This window comes from Cloeon dipterum, chromosome 4, assembly GCF_949628265.1.
Source record: "Cloeon dipterum chromosome 4, ieCloDipt1.1, whole genome shotgun sequence".
NCBI lineage: Eukaryota > Metazoa > Arthropoda > Insecta > Ephemeroptera > Baetidae > Cloeon > Cloeon dipterum.
In genome coordinates, this window is record NC_088789.1 from 14,793,163 (window position 1) to 14,815,633 (window position 22,471).

Here is a 22,471-nt window from a genome sequence, read left to right on the forward strand (position 1 = left end):
CAAGTATTATTGTTGTTGGCAACCATGCTATACTATAAACAAAAAGGAGACTCCCCATTTCGTTCCTGCACTTCTCATCTCGAAGAAGCAGCTGATGCTGATGGCAATTCCTTCAGTTCATTCAGTTTTTATTTATACATCCCTACATCCTCGTTTTGAAGTCATCAGCAAAGGTCATTCGATGTTTTGCAGGTACTGCAAGGTCTCTTTCCTGATAACTGCCACAGAGATGTGTGCATAGAGCAATTCGGAGAGTGTGAGACGCCGATCAAACCACTCAAATCTCGCCGCCCCACCTGATCTGCTGGCAAAATGAGCGAGAGAAAATTCGCAAAAGCCCTGCGGAAGCCAGGCATGGCTGCCCATTTACGGGAAACAATGTCTCAGGTTGTGCGGGAAACTTCATCACATGTAAGTTGGAAATAAATCGCTTTCTATCAACTTCCACTTCCCACACTGCGCTACACCTACCCAATTATTTAACACTCACACACTACAAAATCTGGTATTCTCTTTTAAGGTCCCTGCACCTGAGATTGTGACACCGATTGAATATGAAGCCTTTATATTGAAAAACAAAACTTTACTTCAAAACGACCCGCAGAGAGAGCTTCTTTTATACCCATCAGACGATGTTTCGGTAATAGAGGAAGTAGTAAAACTTTATTGCTTGTAAAAACAAGAATCTCTTTGTTGTTTATCCAGCAAGTTATACTGCCTCGCAAATTTCGAACGGTGCTGCCTCCTCTGCCAGGGTGTGTGGTTGCGGGAGAAGATCAACTTTCAAAACTGGCTCAAAGCCCTTTGCTAGCGAGGGAGTCTCTTCGGAGCTATAACACCAATTGGAACCTTGTTCACTACAAGTACAGCAGTTTTGGCGGAACTTATCATGATTTGCCAAAGTGTGTTTCGCTCTTGTTTGTTGATATTAGTTATTAGGATATAATTTTTTATTCAGGACACCAAAACCTGAGGAGCTGAGAGAGGAAATTTACGAGATTGACGCCGATATTGATGCTAGTGATGAGGTTATTATGATTACAATAAGACAACAGGCTGTTTCACTTCATAATCTGCTGAAATTTCAGTCTTCAGATAGATCTGTGGATATTACAAAGCAAGGAATTCTACTGAAGGGACCTGAGAGTGGCCAGGAAAGGATATTTGTTAATTTGGCCTCAAAAACGTTCAAAAGGCGTTACTGCTATTTAAAGTAAGTTCTGATTGCTCCACATAACTTTATATTGGTGATAATTGTTTTTATATCCAGAAAAGAGGTAGATGGAACCTACATTCTTGAAATGCAAAAACCTGAAAAGAGAGGAGAACCAAAGAGTGATTTTGTAATGGACTTTTGCACAGAAGTAGTCAAGGTTTGCATTTCTAATAACTTCTAGATGCACAAAACACATTTTAATTCTGTCATTGTTTAAATAGAACCCAAAGCGCGGGCGGCACGCCTTTGAACTCAAATTCGTGGGGAGCAGTTCTGGCAGTAGCTCCAAGGTTGTCTGTTTTGCTGCTGAAACTGAAGCCGAGATGAATGACTGGGTGGCTGCCTTGAGCTTAATAGTGGCGCAAAATAAACAAAACGAAGATAAAAAGTCCTCAGAGAGAGGTATTTATTTGTTTGTTTGCGTTTTATCAGGCTTAATACAACAAGGTTTAACACTCTAGAGTCTATATCTTCACCGGCTGCTCACGCCTTTTCATTTGGAACCTTGAAGGGCTTGGAAAACAGCATGATACCAGAGCTGGTCAGATACTCCCGCGAGACAGACTCTTCAATTGCAACAGCGAGGCAAGATAACCGCAGAAGGTTGTTTGCCGTCTGTCCGCATTTGCCAGAATCTGTAAGAGAGATCACAACTTCAATGATATCAAAAATCTCAACCTAAACAATAGGTAGCCAAAAAGGAGTCACTGGAGGCCACTGTCGAGCCATATAGGGAGCACTTTGGATTGAGACTTATGGTCAAGTGCGTGGGCTTTTCTCTCAAGCTTCACTCCCACGTTGGAGATGACAATGTTTCACAAGTAAATTTTCCTTCCCTTTACATGCAACCAATCAAGCTTCTCCTTTTCTAGATTGAGCCATACTTTCTCATCTTGGCTATTTTTGACGCCAGAGATAATAGAAAGTTGACTGAAAACATTCAATTTGATGTCAACACAGATGAAGCCAAAGCAATGCTGGCGGAAGCCATTTCTGATAGTGAGGAAAATGGCACCAAAGAAAATGGGGTAGAGGCTTCCTACCCTCCAGAATGGAGTAGCATTCCTCACAAGTACTTGAACAACTTACGCCAGGTACTAGGGTTTAATTCTTACAGCATAGACTAATGTTGGTTTGTAAAGGCCATAGTGAGTGTCAGCAATCCTCACCCTGAGGTCTACCTAGTGTTGAGGGTGGAAAAGGTTCTTCAAGGAGCAATCAACCAAAGCACAGAGCCATACATCCGACCCGGAAGGGACTGCAAAATTGCTCAAAAAGCTCACAAAACTGCAAAGATCTGCTGCCAAAGGTTAGTTTCTCTTCACAATTAGGGCTGTCACCAATCTCATTTGACAGGCTGGGAAAGTACCGCATGCCGTTTGCTTGGGCCGCTCGACCACTCTTCAGACATACTAGTGGCCAACTCGACATGTCTGCACAGTTTTCTCCTCTGTATAGACAGGAGCCCAATAAACTTAATGACGAGGAGCTTCTGAAGATGCTGCAAGACTTCAAAAAGTAACTTTTCAGAATCTTTCTGATTTGAAATTTTATTAAATGCTTGAATTTAGGCCTGATAAAATGAGCAGACTCACAACCATTCCTGCTTCCATCAACATCAGCGTCACCTTCATAACAGATCCACCTGAAAGTAGGTTTTACGCTTTTCTCATAGGAGTATCGTAGCATCAGCTCTGTTTGTTCAATCCATAGATTCGTTGACTACATCCTTAGTGCCCATTAAGCCATTCAATCCCTCATCTGAAATCATGGCTTCTACGGAAGTTGCTGAGTTTGAGAACCATTTAGCCGTGGAGAATCCAGGCCGGCAGCCCTACTCAGTCCCCTGTCACCACCTTTATGTATACCCCAAGCAGTTGTGCTTTGAAGCGCAGAAAATATTTGCCAAAGCCAGAAATCTAGCTTGTGTGGTCGAGCTCCGTGACTCTGACGCTGAGGATGCAAAAGCCATAAAAGTATTGCAGCCACTTGCGATCGGCAGACCCTGACTTATCTCCTTTTTGTAGTGCATATATCAAGTTCCGGGGAACGACCTATTAGCGGACCAATTCATTTGTCCCGTTCTGCACCACAACCGCTCACCCAGCTGGTATTCTGAGGTCAAACTCAGGCTGCCAGTGTGCTTGAGTCAGACGCACCACTTGCTCTTCCGCTTCTACCATGTCACCTGCGATGTGACTAAGAAGACGAGTCTAGGTGGAAGCAACTCGAATACAAGCGTTGAGTCAAGCGTTGGCTTTGCTTGGTTGCCACTGTCCACTGATGGAAGGTACGTGCTATTTTGTATATCATTTGGGTTCCTTCAACACTATTCAAACAATGGCTGAAAGTTGATATTTTTTTAATTATAGTTATTATATTTCTTTGTTTTTAACTTCGAGATTAAACTGCACTACCAAAAATAATCGAAAGGCTAAACTGAAGAAATGGCTTTTTTTTAGAATTGAAACTGGTGACAAGGACCTGGCAATTGCAGCGTCTCTTCCTGATGGTTACTTGGCTGTGAAGCCTCTTGGGCTGGGCAAGGGAGTAAGTCGTTGGGTATCGTACATGTTGTCTTTTTACTAGCGATCGCTACAGTGCTTCGATTTGGCTGTACAAACAAGCAAGCGGTCATGTAAATTTTGCTATTTTGGTGCCATTTTGCTTTCATGTGTTAGCAAAAAAAACTCTTCTCTGATTCGGGATTTTTTAGTATTCCGGCCCAGAGGTTACTTGGTTAGATGGGCACAAGTCACTATTCAGAGTTGGTCTGCGCTTGGTTTCAACCCTTGCAACCACCGATGGACACCTGCACAACATGTTTGTGCAAGCGGAAAAGCTTTTGGAGCCTAAGCCTGTACAACTTCCTCCCAACGAACTAGAAACGTCTAAAGTTTTGAAGGTTTGGCAAAATTTGATTTTGTAAAATACCCAGTCTTACATTCCTTATTCTAGGCTGGGCATGCCATTCACATCTCGACACTCTTGAACTTCCTACCCACCATATTAAACTTGTTGTTCAATTTGCTGGCGAAATGCGGAAACGTTGGCACTGTGGGCATCGACACCATGCGCCTGCTGTTGCACATTGTGACTCAAACAAAGGATGCAGGCCGACACGACGCTCTCGTGGCTTATGTAAAAGTAAAGCCTGAGACGGTTTGATTGGCTTGTAGCTAATACCATTGTTCAGTATGTCTATGGGAGTTCTCACTCTGGAGACGGCGGCCCTCCTCTGCACGAACAGCTAGCAGTGCACATGCCTGCGCTGCTGGACTCTCTTGCTGCCACCGAAATGCATTTGGCACTACAGCTGATGAGCCATTCCGGCTTTTTTCTTGAGATCCTTGCCAAAAGCATGGCCCAGCACCTTCTGGCTACAGGGAGAATAAAGGTTTGTTTTAAAAATATTCTTTAAGCAAAAATCATTTCTCTGCATTTTTCTGAATAGATGCTACGAAACGAGCGCTTTTCAGCCGACTTCACTGCCTCGCTAGAAAGAATGCTTGACACTCTAGCGCCTCGCGTGATAAACCACTTCAAAGACCACAAGGAACACGCACAAGAACTGAATACAAGCATTGCTGTATTTTTGAAGGTTTGTCGTAATATTTCTCCAACTTAAGACATTTATAACCGAAATTCCTCAGCGATGCTTAAGTCTGATGGACAGAGGCGTAGTTCTCGGCTTGATTGGGCGCTACAGTCACAGATTCAACTCTAGTGAGCACGCCATGCTGAGCGAATACAAATACTCATTCTTGGGCACCGTTTGCTGCCATGAGCACTTCATTCCATTGAATATTCCATTGGCGCCGCCGCCCCTATCACCCAGTAGGATAAAGAAATTAGGTTTGTATGTTACTAAAGGTAATTTGTGATGTTCTAAATCCTCCTCAGACAATGGCCAAAACTGGAGTGCTGGCCAGCTGAACGAAGACTTCTGCAAGCAGCATTTCTTAGCTGGTCTCTTGCTCCGAGAGCTTCAGCATGCCCTGAACAAGGAGGTGTATCAGGTGCGACGAGCAGCAGTGCGCACACTAAGGGACTTGATGGCAAAGCACGAGCTTGACTCGCGGTACCAGAACAAGGTTTGAATACATTTTCCTTTATCACAACAACATTTAATTAGTTTGTGATGAGATTCCAATGATGTTTTTTTAATTAAAGCCCCATTGGACCAAAACTGGTCAAAGCAAATCATTCAATAAATGATTGGTTTTACCATTAAAACTTAGATCTGACTGTATGCAGCAAATTTTAACTGACAAAGAATTCAGTATATTTTAACAAACTTATATCAACATGTTCTTTGGGTCCAGTGTAACACTGATATCGTCATGATGGTTCAGTAAATTCTAGATTGATTACAATTTAAATTAGTCTAAAATTAGTAAATCTAAATGCTTTTGAAATAATGATAGAGTTCCGCTGCCTATCTAAAGTCAACAGTTACTGCGAAATACCTCAAAATTTTTATATCTAGAGAGCATTGTTACATCCTTACCAGCTATTTAATTATCCTTCAGTCAATTTAAGTGGGAAGTAATTTTGTCATGATAAAAATTGCGAATTTTTTGTAGGGTCAGCTAGCCCGGATTGCATCACTGTTCCTACCTTGGCTTGAAATTGCCATTGACAATAGAGACAGGCTGCCAATCGTAATATGCAGGCACAGGGTTGGCGCGAAATCAACAAATGTGGCCTCTAGCATAGCTGATAGCAACCTGGGAGGAAGTAGCAGCATCCTCTCTGCCGCCAGCTGTCCTCAAAATGGCTTAAAAGATAGAGCTAACCGCAACACTCTCCATTTTGATTCCTGTGGATCGCCATTCTTCTCTGGAGCACATTCAAGAGAGTCTGTTGGGTTTTCTGCCATCGCTGCTCAAGGTACTGGGATAAGAGTGGCCTAAGCTTGACATGAGAATTAATGAAGAAAATTTTCCAGGTGTTTTGGTGGCTGGATCTACGCAAAGTTTGGAATCTGATGATTCAACCATGTCCATTGATGCCGCTTCTGCTGCTTCACAAGAGACGGCAATTGCAAAAGGACCAGGAAGCATTGGAAGGTGGGAGTGTTCTTTTGCATATTTCCTTGATGTAAATGTATTATTTCAATTCCAGGAATTTGATGAACAACTCTCCTCAGCCACATTTGCAACATCGTGACATGTTACAAGCTTCCGAGGCGCAGGATATTTTGCTCTGCTACCTGTTTGTGGTGAAGCATGTTGGGGATCAGTGTCTGGTAGCCTACTGGCAGCACTGCAGTCAGACCCAGCTTTTGGGATTCTTCCAGCTCCTGCAGTAAGCCGCTCCATAAAGTGATGAATAAAATTTTTAAATGTTTCACCATAGCATGAGCCTAATGAAGTTCCAATACTTGGGTAAAAGACACCAAAGTGGATTGGCCAGCAAATTGTCTTTGGCCGCCGCGCCAGTTACCCAAAGTAATGGCTTCAGAAGTAGAAAGGCAAACACTTTGCCGGCTCGCATGGAGGCTCCTGCTTTTGGAACCGCAAGCGAAAGCTTTGTTGACCAACCCAACCCAATCAGTGACACAAAGAGTACGTTTTTATTTGCATGGGGTTCTTTTATTACGTTTTATTGACTTTCGCAGGCTGGAAGTTAGGCAGGACTGTGTCACAGCACACGCTCCTTGAAGCAAACATGGCTGCAGAAGTAGGCTTAATCGTGCTTGACTGCGTTGGTCTGTACTGCAGACAGTGCCGAGATTCTATTTTGGCCGCAGAGGATTCGCCAATAACAGAGAAAATCTTTGAAATTTACCTCTCATTCTTGCAAGTTGGACAGTGCGAAAGCATCCTCATGCACGTTTTTGCTGCTCTGCGTGCCTTTGTGAACAATTTCTCACCAGTGCTATTTCAAGGTATTTGATAAAGATAATTTTCAAACTCGGAATATTTACCAAATGATTTGCAGGAAGTGCAAAAATTTGTGGTCTCCTTTGCTCTGAGCTCTTACGTTGCTGCAATTCTAAATTAACAAAGACTAGACAAGAGGCCTGTGCAATCGTGTATCTTCTCATGCGAAGCAATTTTGAGTTTACTGGTCGGCAGGGATTGACGAGGATGCACCTTCAGGTAACTCTCAAAAGCTATTTTATATGGCCATCTATTTACCCTTGATTCTAGTTGGTAATATCTGTCTCTCGCCTCCTTGGGAATATGGACGTGCTGAATAACTCGAGAATGCAGGAGAGCCTTTCCATGATCAACAATTTTGCCAGCAGTGACAAAGCGATGAAGATGACAAGTAATTTGGATCTAAATAACCACTAAAGAGTAAATTTTATGACAAATTCTGACGCAGGGTTCCCTAAAGAAGTCAGACAGTTGACCACACGAATGAGGAATGTCTTGATGGCCACTGCACAAATGCGTGAACACAATCATGAACCTGAGGTCCTGAATGAGCTGCAGTTGAACTTGGCAGACTCGTATTCGTGCACGCCAGAGCTGCGAATGACGTGGCTGCAGGCGCTGGCAGAGAACCACACCAAGGCAAACTCGTACTCAGAAGCTGCTCTGTGTCACTTGCACATGGCTGCTCTGCAGTCAGAATATTTGAAACAGAAAGGAATCTTGAGCTGGGGTGCTGAAGCGTTTGCTGACATTTCGCCAAATATCACAGAAGATGAGAAGAACTTGAAAGTTGACTCTGGTTGGTGTTTGATTTGAGCCAAATTCCTCTATGGATTATTATAAATGCTTCTCATTTTTTTTGCAGGTGCTGCTGAGACGCAGTTCACAGAGGCTTCTCTGACGGAGCAGCTGACCCTCTGCTCAGACCTACTGGAGAGAGCAGAACGTTATGAGCTGCAGGTGCCGCTTTACAGGTTGATCACCCCGCTGTATGAATCAAGAAGGGACTACAATGCAATGGCTGCGGCCTTCAGACACTTGGCCCAGTCGTGCACCAAGGCGTCCGAGTGTGCTACCAGGGGAGGACGGCGTCTCCTTGGAACATACTATAGAGTTTCTTTCTACGGACAGGTGATAACTGCTACTCTTTATAGGGCCTGACTTGCAAAGAAATTATCTTACATTTTTCAAGTGTTGAAAAGTGAACACAATTTTTAATTTATCATTCCATCCGCGCATTTGTTAAATGACTAAATGGATTATATTTGTTTGAAATTTTCGCCATAGTGTTACTAGAAGAGCCAAACTTTCATTATTTAAAATATTAATGCGTGTAAGGGAAATAGGTTGAATTTAAATCTAGTTATTTTAATAGACTGCCGTTAATCCTCCTTCGATGTTATTGGGACCCAGTGAGCTCATAGCCAACGGGAAGTGCTGAGCAGAAGTTAAAAAAACTCATCAGTGCAATATTTGATTGTCACCATTCTATGTATAATCAAATCCGTGGCCTTATAAATTTATTATTTTTTGTTAGTCACGTCCTAACAATGAAACCCTCTTGTGGTTAAAAATCAATTTTTTTTCAGGCATGTTTTGATGAAAACACGCAAGGTGTGGAATACATTTACAAAGAACCAAAGGTGACATCCCTAGCTGAGTTATCTGAGCGGCTGACCCACCAGTTTGCGAGCAAGTTCGGCCATGGCGCTGTCAAAATTGTTTGTGACACGGACCGCGCGGGTAGCGACAGAAAGGAGGATGGAGGTTGGGTGCTAGTCACGCACGTCACCCCGTACTGGGAGCCCAGTGAACTTGGCTCCAGGCTGACCCTGTTTGAGAGGACCCACCACAACGTGCGAAAGTTCATGTTCGACACTCCCTTCACCAGAAACGGACCTGCGCAAGGAGAGCCTTCGGATCAATGGAAGAGAAGAACGATTCTAACAAGTGAGTGTGGATTCTGTTAAGTTTTCAGTTCTTGCGCTTAACACATAGTGCTGCAGCTTCCAAATCGTTTCCTTACCTGGTCCGCCGCTTGCCAGTGGTTGACAAAAGCGTCATGGAGATGAACCCGCTGATTGTGGCGCTGCACGAAATGAAGCAACGCGTGGCTGACATGGAGGAAGTTGTTTACTGTAACCCACCGGACGCTAAAAGATTGCAACTTTTGTTGCAGGTACAGTTTCATTCAAGTTCTTTTATATTTTCATGCAGATTGTTTTTTTTTAACAAAACCGCAGTTCATAACTTGAAATTTAAGGAGCAAAAATATTTAAAATTTATGCTGTTGTCAGCAGTTGTTTTTTAATTACTTGCTTTCTCTTAAGAAACTCATGAATTGATTTATAAAATAACTCATATTCTGAAATATTAGTAGTTAGGTGTCAGATGTTTGAATGACAGCTCTAATTTTTATTCTTACAAACAGGGAAGTGTTTGTGTACAAGTCAATGCAGGTCCTATGGCCTATGCCTCTGCATTCCTCGACCCAACAAAGAACGCAGAGTATTCTGAAGATGATTTGGAACAGCTTAGGGACATTTTCAGGTAACAGTCAAACACTACATGAAACCAGATTTTTTTTATTGAACCGAAACTCTTTAAATGCAAAAATCTCAAATCGGAATAAACTGTTGAAGATTTTTTTGTTGTTTCTCATCATTTTAAATAATTTTACAAATTTTATCAATGATTATATGGAAATAGGAGGGGTTACAGATAAAAACGACATCCATACATTTTCCTTTTTATACAACAATAATTTATTTTCCAGAGACTTTGTCAATGTCTGCTCAGATGCTCTGCACCTAAACGCTAAACTAGTCTCAAGCGAACAGCATAGCTACCAGGAGATGCTCTCGGAAACTTTCCAGAAGATGTGCCAGGATCTTGGCGCCCTGATGAGTGAGCCCAACCTTTTGGAAGAGGACCTCATGAGCAAACGACAGAGCTGCGTCCTCTTCAGCGCCATCAGCGGCCTGCAAAACGAATCTAGTTACACGTAATTAGCCATTTACCGTTTAGAATCTGTTGTAGCACTGTACGTTTATTTATTAAATCGCCGTAAGTTATCATAATGGGCCATTTCCTCGTGAAACACGCATGAAAGCGAACTCGCTAGGGCTGTTTTTCAACCCCCGAATCTCGAATTATAATAATTGGAACGTAATGATCAAAATCGCGTAGCAATTAATACCATTAACCATGTGTGATATTTTGCATAGATATCACAGGAAGAAGTTTGTGCCAACCACGTGCCTTGAAAAATATTATATTACGCGCAACATTCATAGTGTCATTTATGCGAACATTTTGTCAAAACGTGACAGTGAAACTTTGATCGTTTGTTTTTTTCTCTCTCACAAAGTCAGCAATTTTTTGCTCTTATGTTCTTTGTAAATTTTGCAAAGTTTTGCTGTGATCGTGGTTGATTTTGTCAGATTGAAATGTTAAAAGGGTTTAACAACCGGTTTACTTATCCGGCTGAGGCAATCAGATATTTCTGTAATCTTGGTCGCACGAAAATGCTCTTTCTCCTCGACATCAAATTTCTTGCAGACTGATTTTTGCACCGTCAGACTTTGCATCTCACAATGTAACACACACACACACATTCAAGTGCGGTAATTTATTATCGCGCTCCTCAAAACGCCATTAGTCACTGCGCGCGGCTCAACGGCCGCTCCTTCTTCCCATTCAACCACCGAGCGCGCGGTGACTGTTGAAACCCAACTTGAAAAAGTTCAGCTCGAAAATTTTTAATGAGAGCCTGTTTGAGGTCCAGCCGGCCACTCAGCGCTGGCTCAGTCCGTTACACGCCTGCTGTTCCCCTTGGACGTGCGAGAGCTTCTAATTTTTCATTAATTTCCTGTACTGGTTACTCAAGATATTTGATTCCCACGGACGATGATATTATGTAGCAAATCTTGGACAAAACGTGCCATTTAGCGGGCTGCGCGAGAGCGTCATTTCACTCGCGTGTTCTCCGCCATCTGCAACTCGGTGAATGCACTCTCGCCAATTTTTTAGACGCGCACGCTGCCTGCAGCCTCTCCAGACGGCTGAATGAGCGAAATGAGAGTTCCTCTTGCTCACTCGCTCGCTCTCTCGGTTCGTTAGGGTTGGAAATTTTAATTTGAACGGTCCCGCAGTCTGCCGCTGCCGGCTAATGAATTTACTCCCGAGAGGCACGCTGCGCATCATTTATATCATATTGATTGAAAAGTGCATTGCAGCCAGCCAGGGACTCCCTCTTAAAAATCGCAACTCGGAAAAAGTGCACATGCGCCTTCCCCTTTGTAATAATTTTCGTTTTCAGCTGCCTGGGGACAATTTCCAACGCCAGACTTCCGTGCGGAAATTAAATCTTTTCAATCATTTTTTTAAGTGCTACGGCGCTTGCAATGAATGAAATTAATTCTAGCAATTATTTTCAGGCTGTGTTATTTCAAAGGGGGTTTGACAAAATTTCGTCACTAAATTATCAGTCACTTGCAACAACATATTAAATTTATCTCTAATTGTAAGTTAGTCATTTTTCACCAACTTAATTGAATTTCAAACATTCTATGAGAGTGTTTATTCATTCCCCATCATATTCGATTAAATTTCGTAACTTGAAATATTTAAAAGTTTCGCCTGCGCCGGAAGAAACATCCTATTAAATTTCATCCAAACTCGCCGGTAGAATCGAACCATATCCAAACACTAGAATCGTATGTGTTCAATTCTGCTCACGAATTTTCGCACTTTTCAAACATTTCCTTTATCACATACAGATTTTAAAACTTCAAAATTGAAGCTAATGTTCCAATATTATCCATTAGGAAAATTACTGACCCAATTTCTGACCGTTATGATAAATTAAAAGACGCTAAAAAAAGAAAATTCCAGAAGGAATTAAATTCTCTTAATTTTAGTTTTATGCCCAGTAATTAAAATACTTTGCAAAGTATTCAATTATAATTAGGAAATTGCTTCTTTTATATCTGGAATTTTCTTTTTCTATCTTATAGATTTTTTCACCGTAGAGGTTCAAAGCTACTCACTCGTCAAGAAAGTACAATTTATTAGAAACTCTCTGTTACGCTTTGAATTTCAATATTCACTAACAGGTCTTCATGGATATTCATTAGAAGAGGCAAAAATTCCATTCCAAAGTTCACTAGCTCAATCCTCTCACCTAATCACTTTGAATCGATGACGGGAACGCAGTAAATCACGCAAGACAATAATTTTCGGCCGAACATGAATGGGCGCCCCGAAATAAATTGCGCATCGCCCGCTCTGCTCTACAGCAATTACACTCGATTGCACATCCGTTTACTAGCGTATGTCGGTCGGTAGTCAGGGGGTGCAAATAGTAATTTTCTAGGTCTTGCTGCGCCATCCACTATTGATTAAACGAGCAAACGGATCCGTCTGATGCCCTGGGTTATCAGTTTGTGTCTGTCGCTGCCGGAGCACAGCACCCGCCCACCCACCTACTCTCCATTCGTGACACCACTCACACACACATACACACACAGTCAGTCGAATAACACACAAATGCCCAAACAGTAATAAATTATCCGCAATTTCTCGGCGATCGCGAGAATCGCTCCACTCCACTCACCCGTGCGCGCGCCTTCGCATGAATATTATGGGCCTCATCGCGACGGTCCTCGTTTTGCGTTGACTTACGAAAAACTGTTCCTGATATTTTAACTGTTTAGTCAATGTTTTAAGGTGCAATTAATTCATTAATTACTCTTCAAATCCTTGTTTCCTCGGACGAAGTACCTTTTTCAATTGTGAGATTCTCAACTTATATTATACTCTGCGTTTCGGGCGCTGGTCCTTTTTTCAACTTTAGTTCTCATACTCCCTGAGCCTTTGCTTCAGCGCGCGAAACCGCACAATCTTCAAGCATAGTTATACAATAAATATGTAATACGTATACATACAAACTTGGATGTGATGGTATATACTGATTGCGACAGTTTTCAAATTTGAACTACTGTAATTTATTTAGAACGCTTTTCTGTTTTATAATTTAACGGACATCTCCAATTGTAATCTCAGTTCTTATTTGTTTGAATAAATAAAAGAATTCTTTTCTCGTGATCAACGTCTGGCTTTTATTCTGCAGAACAACCACAACGAAGACTAGAATAGTAACAGTCTTATTTGAACTCGCTCTCGTTCTTCCAAATCTCTTAAGCACAGAACAAACAGCCGCGCATAATTAAAAGATTTTGAATTTGAGTCACGCCCGAAGTAGTTTTACGTGCTTCGTGTGTAAGGATTTAATTTCGCTGCCTTGTTGATTACAATCTGCGAGGCAGATAAGATATCAGTTGAACTAAAACAATACACACATGCTTTTTATTTTCTTTTCTAGCAGCACGTGTACACAGTTGTCAAACCTTTTTTCGCATTCTGCTCTTGCGAACGAAACTCAATTCATGCAGTAGAATTTTCAAGTGATTTCTTTCTCGGAATCAAATTAGTTCCTATACACACAATAAATGAACGCAAATTCACTTGTGACAAAGCATGAATTTGAAAAATAAACATGCAATTTAGTCATAAACTCGTGGTTGATGACAGACACAAAATTGGAAAAAGCAATTATGAACACACGATTTCCTGGAAATATTTTCCACTCGAAAATTCATCTATTTCCACGAGAATAATCTGCGGAGAGGATGTAATTCTCTGCCGTTGACAGATGTGCGAGCACCGGGCGGAAAATTCAGCTCGTCTCTTTTCCTCTTCCATGTCTGAGCGATTAAAAAGATGTCCTCGACGGCTCACAAAAATGTTCATAAAATAAATATCTCTTCAACTTATTGCAGAATGAATATGTGCAATATATATACTTAAAAATGTCGCGTCTGCCGATCGTTTCGCTGGGCTTGTGCGGCGTCTCTTCGTCCGATGCTTTGATTCGATCACCCATACCTGAGATTCTAGCCTGTGAGATGAAACCTCGTCACAAGTTAGGGTCTCAGGGAACGGGGGAAAGGTGCCACACGCCCCCACGGGCGCATGGGCTGCACGGCAGCGCCGGCTGCCGCCTCCAAACCTGGACAGCACATAAAAATTGTCTATCAGCTCAACGGTTATGCTGCTAAAACACACGTAACACGTAAGTACAACACAACACTGGGATTCCTACAGCAATTGCTACAAATTTAATCTGGAAAACTAACACACAACTCGCAAGGTTAAATCATATATCATGTAAAAAAACAATTTAACAATTAGCAGTTTACAATCGCTCATTCGCTGAGTTTTTTTAGACGCAATATAATTTAACAGTTTCAGAATTTTAATATGGTAATTTAAAACAAACGCTTGTTCTTTAAGGGAAAGATGTGTACTTGTGCGTGCTCGCTTTGAAAATAATTGTCACGCCCTGTCAAGTCCTGTCACAATGATAAACACGTGCTGGCAGAGAAAAAAGCAGACACCTAGTTTTAAGGGGCCCAAGTGAGGTGCGCTATTTGGGCATTTGATCGCGTTCGCCTTGTTCATCGTTATGGACAAGTAAAACATCTCAGGGTTGACCAGCTTGGTTTGAATGTTCAAAATATTTTTTATTCCATTAATTATTTCGTACCTCTGCAATTGCCACGATTTATCAAGTTTTCATCAGACATAAATTAGATAGCAGTAAATTTTTAATTATTTATTAAACCTGAAATGTAAAATATGCGTATACGATCTATGGAAGTTGATATTATAGTAGCAGGAAAAATAATTTAATTCAAGGTCCACTTTATATTGTTGAGAAAGAACATTGTGGATTTGTTCGGTTTATGAAATCTGTGCTTCTCTTTTTTGTTTATAGGATGTGTGTACTCAAACATTTTTTAATATGGTTTTTAACCTGCAAAATTTTTATAGCACTAATCTAAACAGCCAGTGCAAAGTCAAGCAAAACTATTAACTTTATCTGTTGCTATCAAGTGAAACCACTTTTGATAAAAATTTACGCGCGTGTGTGAATATTTCTGTTTCCTTGAACCTAACCTTTGCCATAATTAACCGGCCTTTCTATACCTTTCGTTTTAAAATGTTTTTTTTTATTCTCGAGTATCATTTCTGGATGGGCCTCTTCTGTGTTTCATAAACAACTGGATGGTTTTAAAATTTACAAATGAAAAGCATCTTTAAAAAGCTGAAGCTCAAATTATGGAAAAATCATAAAAAGGGAGGCAAAAGTTTGTAACCTAAAATTTAAAAAAGTGGCATTAAAAAAGGAAAGAACAGTTGTTGTTGGATATTCTGAATTATTAAAGTGGTTGATTTATATATGAGTACACATGAAAAAAAAATTAATTACCACCATAAGATGGAAAAATCGGATCTCAGCTTGAGACTGAAAATTTTCCTCCCATCTTGAGATTGGATGTGGGCTTTGATCTTATGGCGAGACGAACTTTTTCAGTCTCAGGTGAGAGCAGATTTTTCAATCTCATAGAAAGATTTAATTTTTTTAGTGCGAGGCATAAATTATTTAAGAGATTATTATTTGCATTATTCAGTGAAGAAAAAAATGTATTTCTTAAAGTTCCTCTTGCGGCTGTGCTGGTATACACCAAATTAACAATTTTATTTGTGGCAGCATCTAATCACCTTAATTACCTATCCGTTCTATTGTTTATTGCAAAAATTTATTTTGTATACCTGCTAAAATAGCCCAGGGATCTTACAAGCGAAAGACAGCAACAACTGAACATTTGCAAGGAGTTATCAGGTTGAAAAAGTTGTTAACTGCCATCAGTGCTGTATTGGGACCTGAAACGTTACGACCAGGGAGCCAATACTAAATTAAAGTGGGTGCATCAAGCGGGGCAGCGCCCACTCCAGCACACAGCATGAGTTGCTGCGTCGATTTCTATTATTTGCACGATGAATAGACAAACGTAATTGAAAAATGGAAGTGCACTCTGTATTTAGAGGAGAAGCTATTAATCATTGGAATTAATCAAGCTAATCGATATAACGAGACAGGCAACGTTCATTTCCCCGTGACTGATCGATAAATCTTGCTATAGCCGCGCACAGTACACATTACATTTTATCTGTGCATTGAGAGTATCTCTCATCTCGAGATCTCGACATCGGCAAAAGCGAGCGTCTCCAGCCGTCTGTCTGTCAGTGCTGTCGGACGACACCCACTCACGCCCTCAAACTGAATTTGAAATGGATTAATATGCGGAGGTCACGCTGCGCGACGATGGCATCCATTGCTGGAAACATTTTCCGCAGAGCTAGGGCCCCGCTCGTCTGCGCGCATAGCTAATCGCAAGTTGATTACTCTGCGGAGGAGAGCTATCAAGTGCGAAATTATTTATTTTTCCCCGATGATTTACAAACAAGAAATCACTCTGCATGTCTCCGCTGTTTTAGATTGATAAACATGAAAATTGGAAGTAGATAAATTTCAACCAATTTGCATGTGCGTCATGGGTACTTAATAAATTTTCGTAAGGGTGATTGCACGAGACGTTAGATGCACTTTTAAATCTCAAAAAATTCCTCCACATAAGAAGCGTTTAACACAATAATTCACCAAAGGAAATTAACTTAACATTTTGAACGTCCCAGTCGAGATTGATTAATATCATTGAGAAAAACACAGATATAATCATTAAAAGCTGTTTGGAAAAACTTAAAAACATTAATCAAACTCTTTAAACTATATTTTTTCTATATGATGTGTGCGCTAACGTTCCAATTTGTAGTAAAATATATTTTGTGTAATGAAAGCGTTATTTAGTTACAATTTCTAATAAATATTATGTTTCAAAATAAAAAAGCTGACGAGTTTGTTATTCTTAAGCTATATACCAGCGCAATAACGTATAAGCGTTAATTGAAAATCCACTTAAACATAAATTGGATAACCCAGCATGACACAAATCTTCAATGATTTCTCAAAAAAGGATTATATTTGCAAAGCACGCATGATTTTTGTCTAAATTCTCATATAATGCATATTATTATGATCGCGCTAATAAATTTTTAGTTTAACAACTCAAAACATCTCCTTCCTGTGCTGATTTGGCAAATTACCTTTTGATTGTTTCAACTCCTCTAAAAAGGTTTTTAGATTGCTAAAATTCATCAAAAATAAATTGCCTGCGGTCAACGGCTGTTTTTTTAGAATTTCGTAATTATATAATAATTTCATATCAATGCGGAATTAAATACACCCTGAAATTTCCAAGAAGAATTTTTGCAATCGTAAAATGTTGCCTTCCTTATTAAAACAACTGAAAATTTATATTGCAGGACAAAAGTTTGAATAAACAATGCAAAACTTTTCTCAACTATTATAATTTTAAAGATATAATTATATACTCAGAAAAATGCTGCCTTCTAGTTGCTCACTGTTGCTTCTCTGACAAAAATTAAAGGGAAATCAAATATTTACAACGGTGTTTTTTATGATGATTTAGTGTTTAGTGAAACATACATAAGTTACATTATATGTGTGTGTAATGAATTCACTTCCTTCCTTTCATTTCCTCAAAAATGAACATTTACGTATGCACGTCAAACTCAAACAAATAACAAAATAATTGAATGGATAAACAACTTCAAAAAAGTTTAAACTTACACACGCATCAAATGGACCTTTTGGATTTTTTGTACGTGTGAACATTGATTTTGAAAATTTCCACCATAGGTTCTAGCAATTAAATTGACGTGGTTCGGTGCTATTGCGTGTATAAACGTGATTTAATTTTGCTCTTGTAATTAATATTTACAATGCATACTTTATCGCAATTGATAGGGTTGGGCTATTATTAAGACGTGCGTCCTTTTTATATTTAGACATCAAATGAAAGTTATGAATCATGAAATCCACACACTTAACACCGTCTAAAACCGTCTTTGGAGACCAAACTATATCTAAAACCGTCTGAAACAGTCTTTTGATCATAAATTAATGTTTTACAATTTTGTTAAATTCTTCAAAAAATCATCATCACATTGTCAAAATTCTCTAAATAATACTTTGCAGTATTTTCACAAGGTTTGGGATCGGTGGTGATATAAAAACTAACGAAATTATATTATACTTAATAGTTTGATATGCTAGAAAAACGCGTCTCAACACATTCCAAGCAAAGGCCATCGCCATCCGAAAATTCAGAAAATTCTTCTGGCAATTGAATTAATGAGAAAGCTATGCGCAAACTCCAATCCTCATTAAAACAAAATGAAGTTTTTAAAAATGAAATAGGCCTTGACTGCGCAGTGTTACGAACAGGGAAGCGCGATTTCTTTGTAATGTTGCCCTGTAAACTGAAATGATAATGACGCAATTCTGCTATTATTGAGATTTATTTAACCATTTATTTAAGATTGATTTTTAACCAGCCCGTTGGCTCGCATTGTTAAGGCACTCTCAGGAGTGTCAAAGCAATGTGAGGTATTTGAGCAGTTCGGAGATCTAATACTGGCTACCCAATGTCAGAGATGGCAAAAAGTGGTTAGTTTAGTGACTCGAATTGCTCAAATTGCTCGACGGGCTGGGAGGCGCACCGGCGCCGACTCGCTACTTGCTGGTTTGCACCTTTCCAGCATGCGTGATTTGGCTTCACGGGACAAATGTCTAGCGTTTCAATGCAGTCCTCGGTGCAGAGGCAAGTGGCCCTTCAGTGGGCTGGGTCCCTGTGCGGCCTGGTGCGCCCATGTTATCCGTTCGCGGTGTTATTGGGACCCGGGTTTCAGCATTCGTGCTAGTGCAGTGCGCGCCCTTCCCGGTCCTCGGACGGACAAGGATAAAAAGAGCAAAAAAAAAAAAATAACCTAAAAATCACTTCAATTTGGTGTCAAAGACCGCTGAAAAGGTCTAAAACCAGTTTAAGCCCGTCTATATATCCTCGGCATTCAATCCGTCTAAAATTATTCGTATTTTTTGTAAAATCCAAACCCTATCAGTTGACGATAGTGAACAAACAAAACCTAACTCTTAATTTCCACAACACAAACAATTTTTGAAACTATATCAATAAAATTTTCAAAATCAGAAGTGGTATACCATCTTTGACTCTCTTCTATTTTTGACTATCCATTTCTGTGATGCATTCAATGAGTATGATCTTCTAAGTGAGAATAAACAAAAATAGCGTTTGAGCGTTTATAGGTTAATTGTGTAGTAACGTGTGAGTAAGAGTTGCTTCAGGAAGAGATCTGCGAGTTGCAAACAAAAATGAAGTTTCGATAATGTTACCAAGAACAAATTGCTGGAGGAAAATTAATTTGTGTTTAAACAATAACACACACTGTTTCGCTTACAAACTCATTGTCAGTAATACCGACTTCATTCTCTAACTCACGCATGCGCTTTCGCCGCGTCTCGTTAAGCTCGCCAAAACTGTTTAATTATCGTTTGACTTGAGAATAATATAACAAACATCAAATATAGCTGTTAAATTGTTTGAGGCTCCGCAACACGCGTCACCTTTCAATTACGGATAACGACACGTCTAAAGACCCGAGTCGCATATATTCATTAAATTAATTTTTCGCAGCTGTTAATAAATTGTATGGGCAAGAGGGACGATTATAAATTCTTTGATGTGCGTGCAAAGGCTGCAAAAAGAAAAATGCGCACACAAACATTTCTTTGAAGGGAAATTATAGCGGGGAGTTTTTCAAAGCGATCGGCATCTAGGCGTTGTGCATATATATGTATGTGTAAGTCCACGCCGGCATACACGCAAAAAGCAAACGCTGAATTTTTGCACCGACACTTTTTTCACGTCCCTCGCGGACCGGCGGGCGGGCGGGCAAAAGATGCGGTGATTAAAAAGCGTGCCGCGTTAAAATCGGCACTTGAAAAAGTTGAAAGAAAACACGAGCGCGATAATTCGCCGAGATTAGGGGTTGTTAGAGGCGGCGGCGGCGGCGTAGGACCCCTTGCTGGTAGGCAGCCACGCGCGTCACCCATGCGTTCCCGTGGGGGATGGACAGGAGCTAACACCCTAAATCATGCATGGGTCACGTTCCAGCGCCTTATTGCCGCCCCTTTCCTCGTGTCCGCAGCCGCGCGGTCAGCGTGACCCGCACCCCCTGCTCCCCGCCGCCGACGCCGCCGATGCGCTGCACCCTCGTCAGACACGCACTTTGTTTGCCACTGTCCGTCTGCGCCGGTGGTTGCTCACTTGAGAGTCGGCCACGCCACCGCCCACCGCCCATGCAGCACTTTGAATTTAAGCCGTCTGTGCCATGCAGCCTAAACCCTCTGCCTGTTGTCATTAAATATTCTGGTAGTCCAAATCTTGAAAGGCAATCTTTAAGCTATAGTCATAATGACGATATAAATTTGAGCTTTTCTATATACACTTAACTCTTTAAACAATTTCGCTTGCATTGTGTATATAGTTATAAAAGTACTTTGTAGGTGTGGTTTGGTGCAAATTTCTTTAGTCATGAACTGAGGATGTGTATACACATATATGGCAACTATATCGACAAAACGCTAACATATTTTAAATTGATATGTTTCTTACGAAATCAGTATAATAATTATCACTCCTTGAATAACGATGTTTAAAATAAAACTCACTTTTATATGTATTATGGTATGTGGCTCAAGTTGCCAAAAAGGCGTATCGATCTCATTTTTAGTATGCCGCGCTTTGAAATTTTTTAAATAAAGCCTATATTGCAGTTAGCTAATCGTTTATTATGCTGGGTACACCAATGCCCTTACATGAGGGTAAACGCTATAGTAAGGTGCGGGGAAACTGGTCGCTTTATCTGGAAATGGAATGCCCAAAATGAGTATAAATTAAATAGCCGTAAATGGTGTGCTCTAAGGTCAACGGGAAAAAAGAGAGGGTTTCCAAAAACGTTATATATTTAATATTTGTTTTGTTTAATTCCTATAATCTTTATCACGCGACAAAAAAGACGTTAATGTGTATGAGTCAAGGAAACTAAATCTTAAATAAAAGTCAGTATTTTTAAGTATTGGGAATATATCTTCAAAGAACCTGCAATTTTAAACCAAAGTCCAATAAATTGTTAGTGAAATTAAATGCAGCTCACTCGGTTTAATTTACTCTGCTTAATTTTCCGTCTTTCTTTATAGATGTGTATAGTTGCAGCCCTAATTCTCGTGTGGAGGCTGAGGATAACTCTCAAACAGCTTGCAAGATCGCAATTAACACTCAGAGGAAGCTGCATATTTAATTTCACTGACAAATTATGACAATCTCGCGTGGAATTCATTGGCATAATATATCTATCAAGGATTATCCACTAATTTACATCCTTTCCAAACAGTATCACATTTATTTATTAAAATTTGTTTTACCTGCGTCAAGGCGGGGGAGTAGCGGCATAAAAAAGAGGGATTGTTGACGAGTTATTCATTATTTTCGCTTATGAATATTACCACATATGGGTCGTCTTTGGGTATGATGATTTTTTATTTAAATGTCTTATTAAACCCCGAGGCACTCGAATCCGGATTGGCGCCGTAAACCGTAACTGGAAATTTGCCTGCTTATTCTGGGCCGCAGTCAGTTCCGGATGGGAACGTTCCGCGTGCATTTAAGCTTCAATCGGTCAGTTCTCTAATCATGACACTCTAAAGCCAGACACTGACTATACAACCCTTCCGAATGAGCCTGGAGAAAAAGCCATATCCTCGAACCTCCACAATACTGCCAAAAGCTAACTCGTTTAATTTAAATGTATCCCTAGAAATATATCGGGAAAATTAAGCGAGACCCTTCTCATTTCCGAATCTTGCACATAATCAAATTTGAGACTAGGTGGTTACAACCACCAAACAATTTTGTGCCTTTGTTATAGATTCAGCAATTTTATTTATTTCAATCTATAGCTGAGAAAAATACCTTAAGGAACCTTCGAATCAACTTCTAAATTTTATATTCAAATCCGTTTTTCTATTTCAAACACGAAGACTTTTCTTAACAGTCTGGGTTTTCTAAAACTTATTGCAATTTTGGTCGCATTATAATACGTTTAATTTTAACTTATTATAACCTGAAACACCCCTCACTTAATTCCTGAGAAATATCTCAGATTTATTCTTAAAGGTATAGATAATCTATGAACAGTATATTGTGAACACTGCTAGAGAGTGAAATCAATCTAAAGTATTTTATTTTCTGCAGCAACAAACAGAGAGCACCAATATTTTGGTGGTTTTAAAACAACAAGTATATTTAATTAAAAGTGGATCGATAAAGGGTAGAAATTTAAAATTATTTAAATTTTTGGATGCAATAGCAGTTGATCCATAATTTTTTTACACAATTTGCAATGGTCAAAATGTTCAAATTTTTGCCAATATTTGCAACACTTGACCACATTTTCTTGG

General features: G+C 40.1%; 1 protein-coding gene across 3 annotated transcripts; it reads left to right on the forward strand.

The window, feature by feature from the left end:
• The first annotated feature begins 11 nt into the window (after nucleotides 1-11).
• On the forward strand, nucleotides 12-13,216 carry Ziz (dedicator of cytokinesis protein Ziz). Of its 3 annotated transcripts, none has more exons than XM_065490230.1 (36): nucleotides 12-115; nucleotides 193-411; nucleotides 521-640; nucleotides 706-902; nucleotides 959-1,028; nucleotides 1,089-1,213; nucleotides 1,271-1,373; nucleotides 1,438-1,618; nucleotides 1,678-1,853; nucleotides 1,906-2,037; nucleotides 2,089-2,310; nucleotides 2,359-2,525; nucleotides 2,573-2,734; nucleotides 2,788-2,867; nucleotides 2,930-3,192; nucleotides 3,244-3,506; nucleotides 3,679-3,778; nucleotides 3,933-4,121; nucleotides 4,175-4,363; nucleotides 4,413-4,613; nucleotides 4,671-4,817; nucleotides 4,870-5,071; nucleotides 5,120-5,310; nucleotides 5,803-6,109; nucleotides 6,168-6,288; nucleotides 6,344-6,526; nucleotides 6,578-6,786; nucleotides 6,840-7,109; nucleotides 7,163-7,323; nucleotides 7,375-7,495; nucleotides 7,553-7,903; nucleotides 7,970-8,235; nucleotides 8,694-9,054; nucleotides 9,111-9,283; nucleotides 9,536-9,654; nucleotides 9,881-13,216. In XM_065490230.1, exons 2-36 carry the CDS (start codon nucleotides 313-315, stop codon nucleotides 10,110-10,112), a joined length of 6,453 nt encoding a protein of 2,150 aa, XP_065346302.1. In that variant the 5' UTR covers nucleotides 12-115; nucleotides 193-312; the 3' UTR covers nucleotides 10,113-13,216. The 3 variants fall into 3 exon arrangements, with proteins under 3 accessions (XP_065346302.1, XP_065346303.1, XP_065346304.1); XM_065490231.1 differs by having other exon boundaries at nucleotides 4,870-5,053; XM_065490232.1 differs by having other exon boundaries at nucleotides 41-115; nucleotides 174-411; nucleotides 3,679-3,766; nucleotides 4,870-5,053.
• Nucleotides 13,217-22,471: the final 9,255 nt, after the last annotated feature.

Bases quoted from the DNA above. Each gene is read 5' to 3' on its own strand.
- Ziz (XM_065490230.1), top strand. From the start codon at position 313: ATGAGCGAGAGAAAATTCGCAAAAGCCCTGCGGAAGCCAGGCATGGCT. The intron at 1,374-1,437 runs GTTTGCATTTCT...TTGTTTAAATAG, and splicing joins TTTGCACAGAAGTAGTCAAG to AACCCAAAGCGCGGGCGGCA. The intron at 4,364-4,412 runs GTAAAGCCTGAG...ACCATTGTTCAG, and splicing joins CTCTCGTGGCTTATGTAAAA to TATGTCTATGGGAGTTCTCA.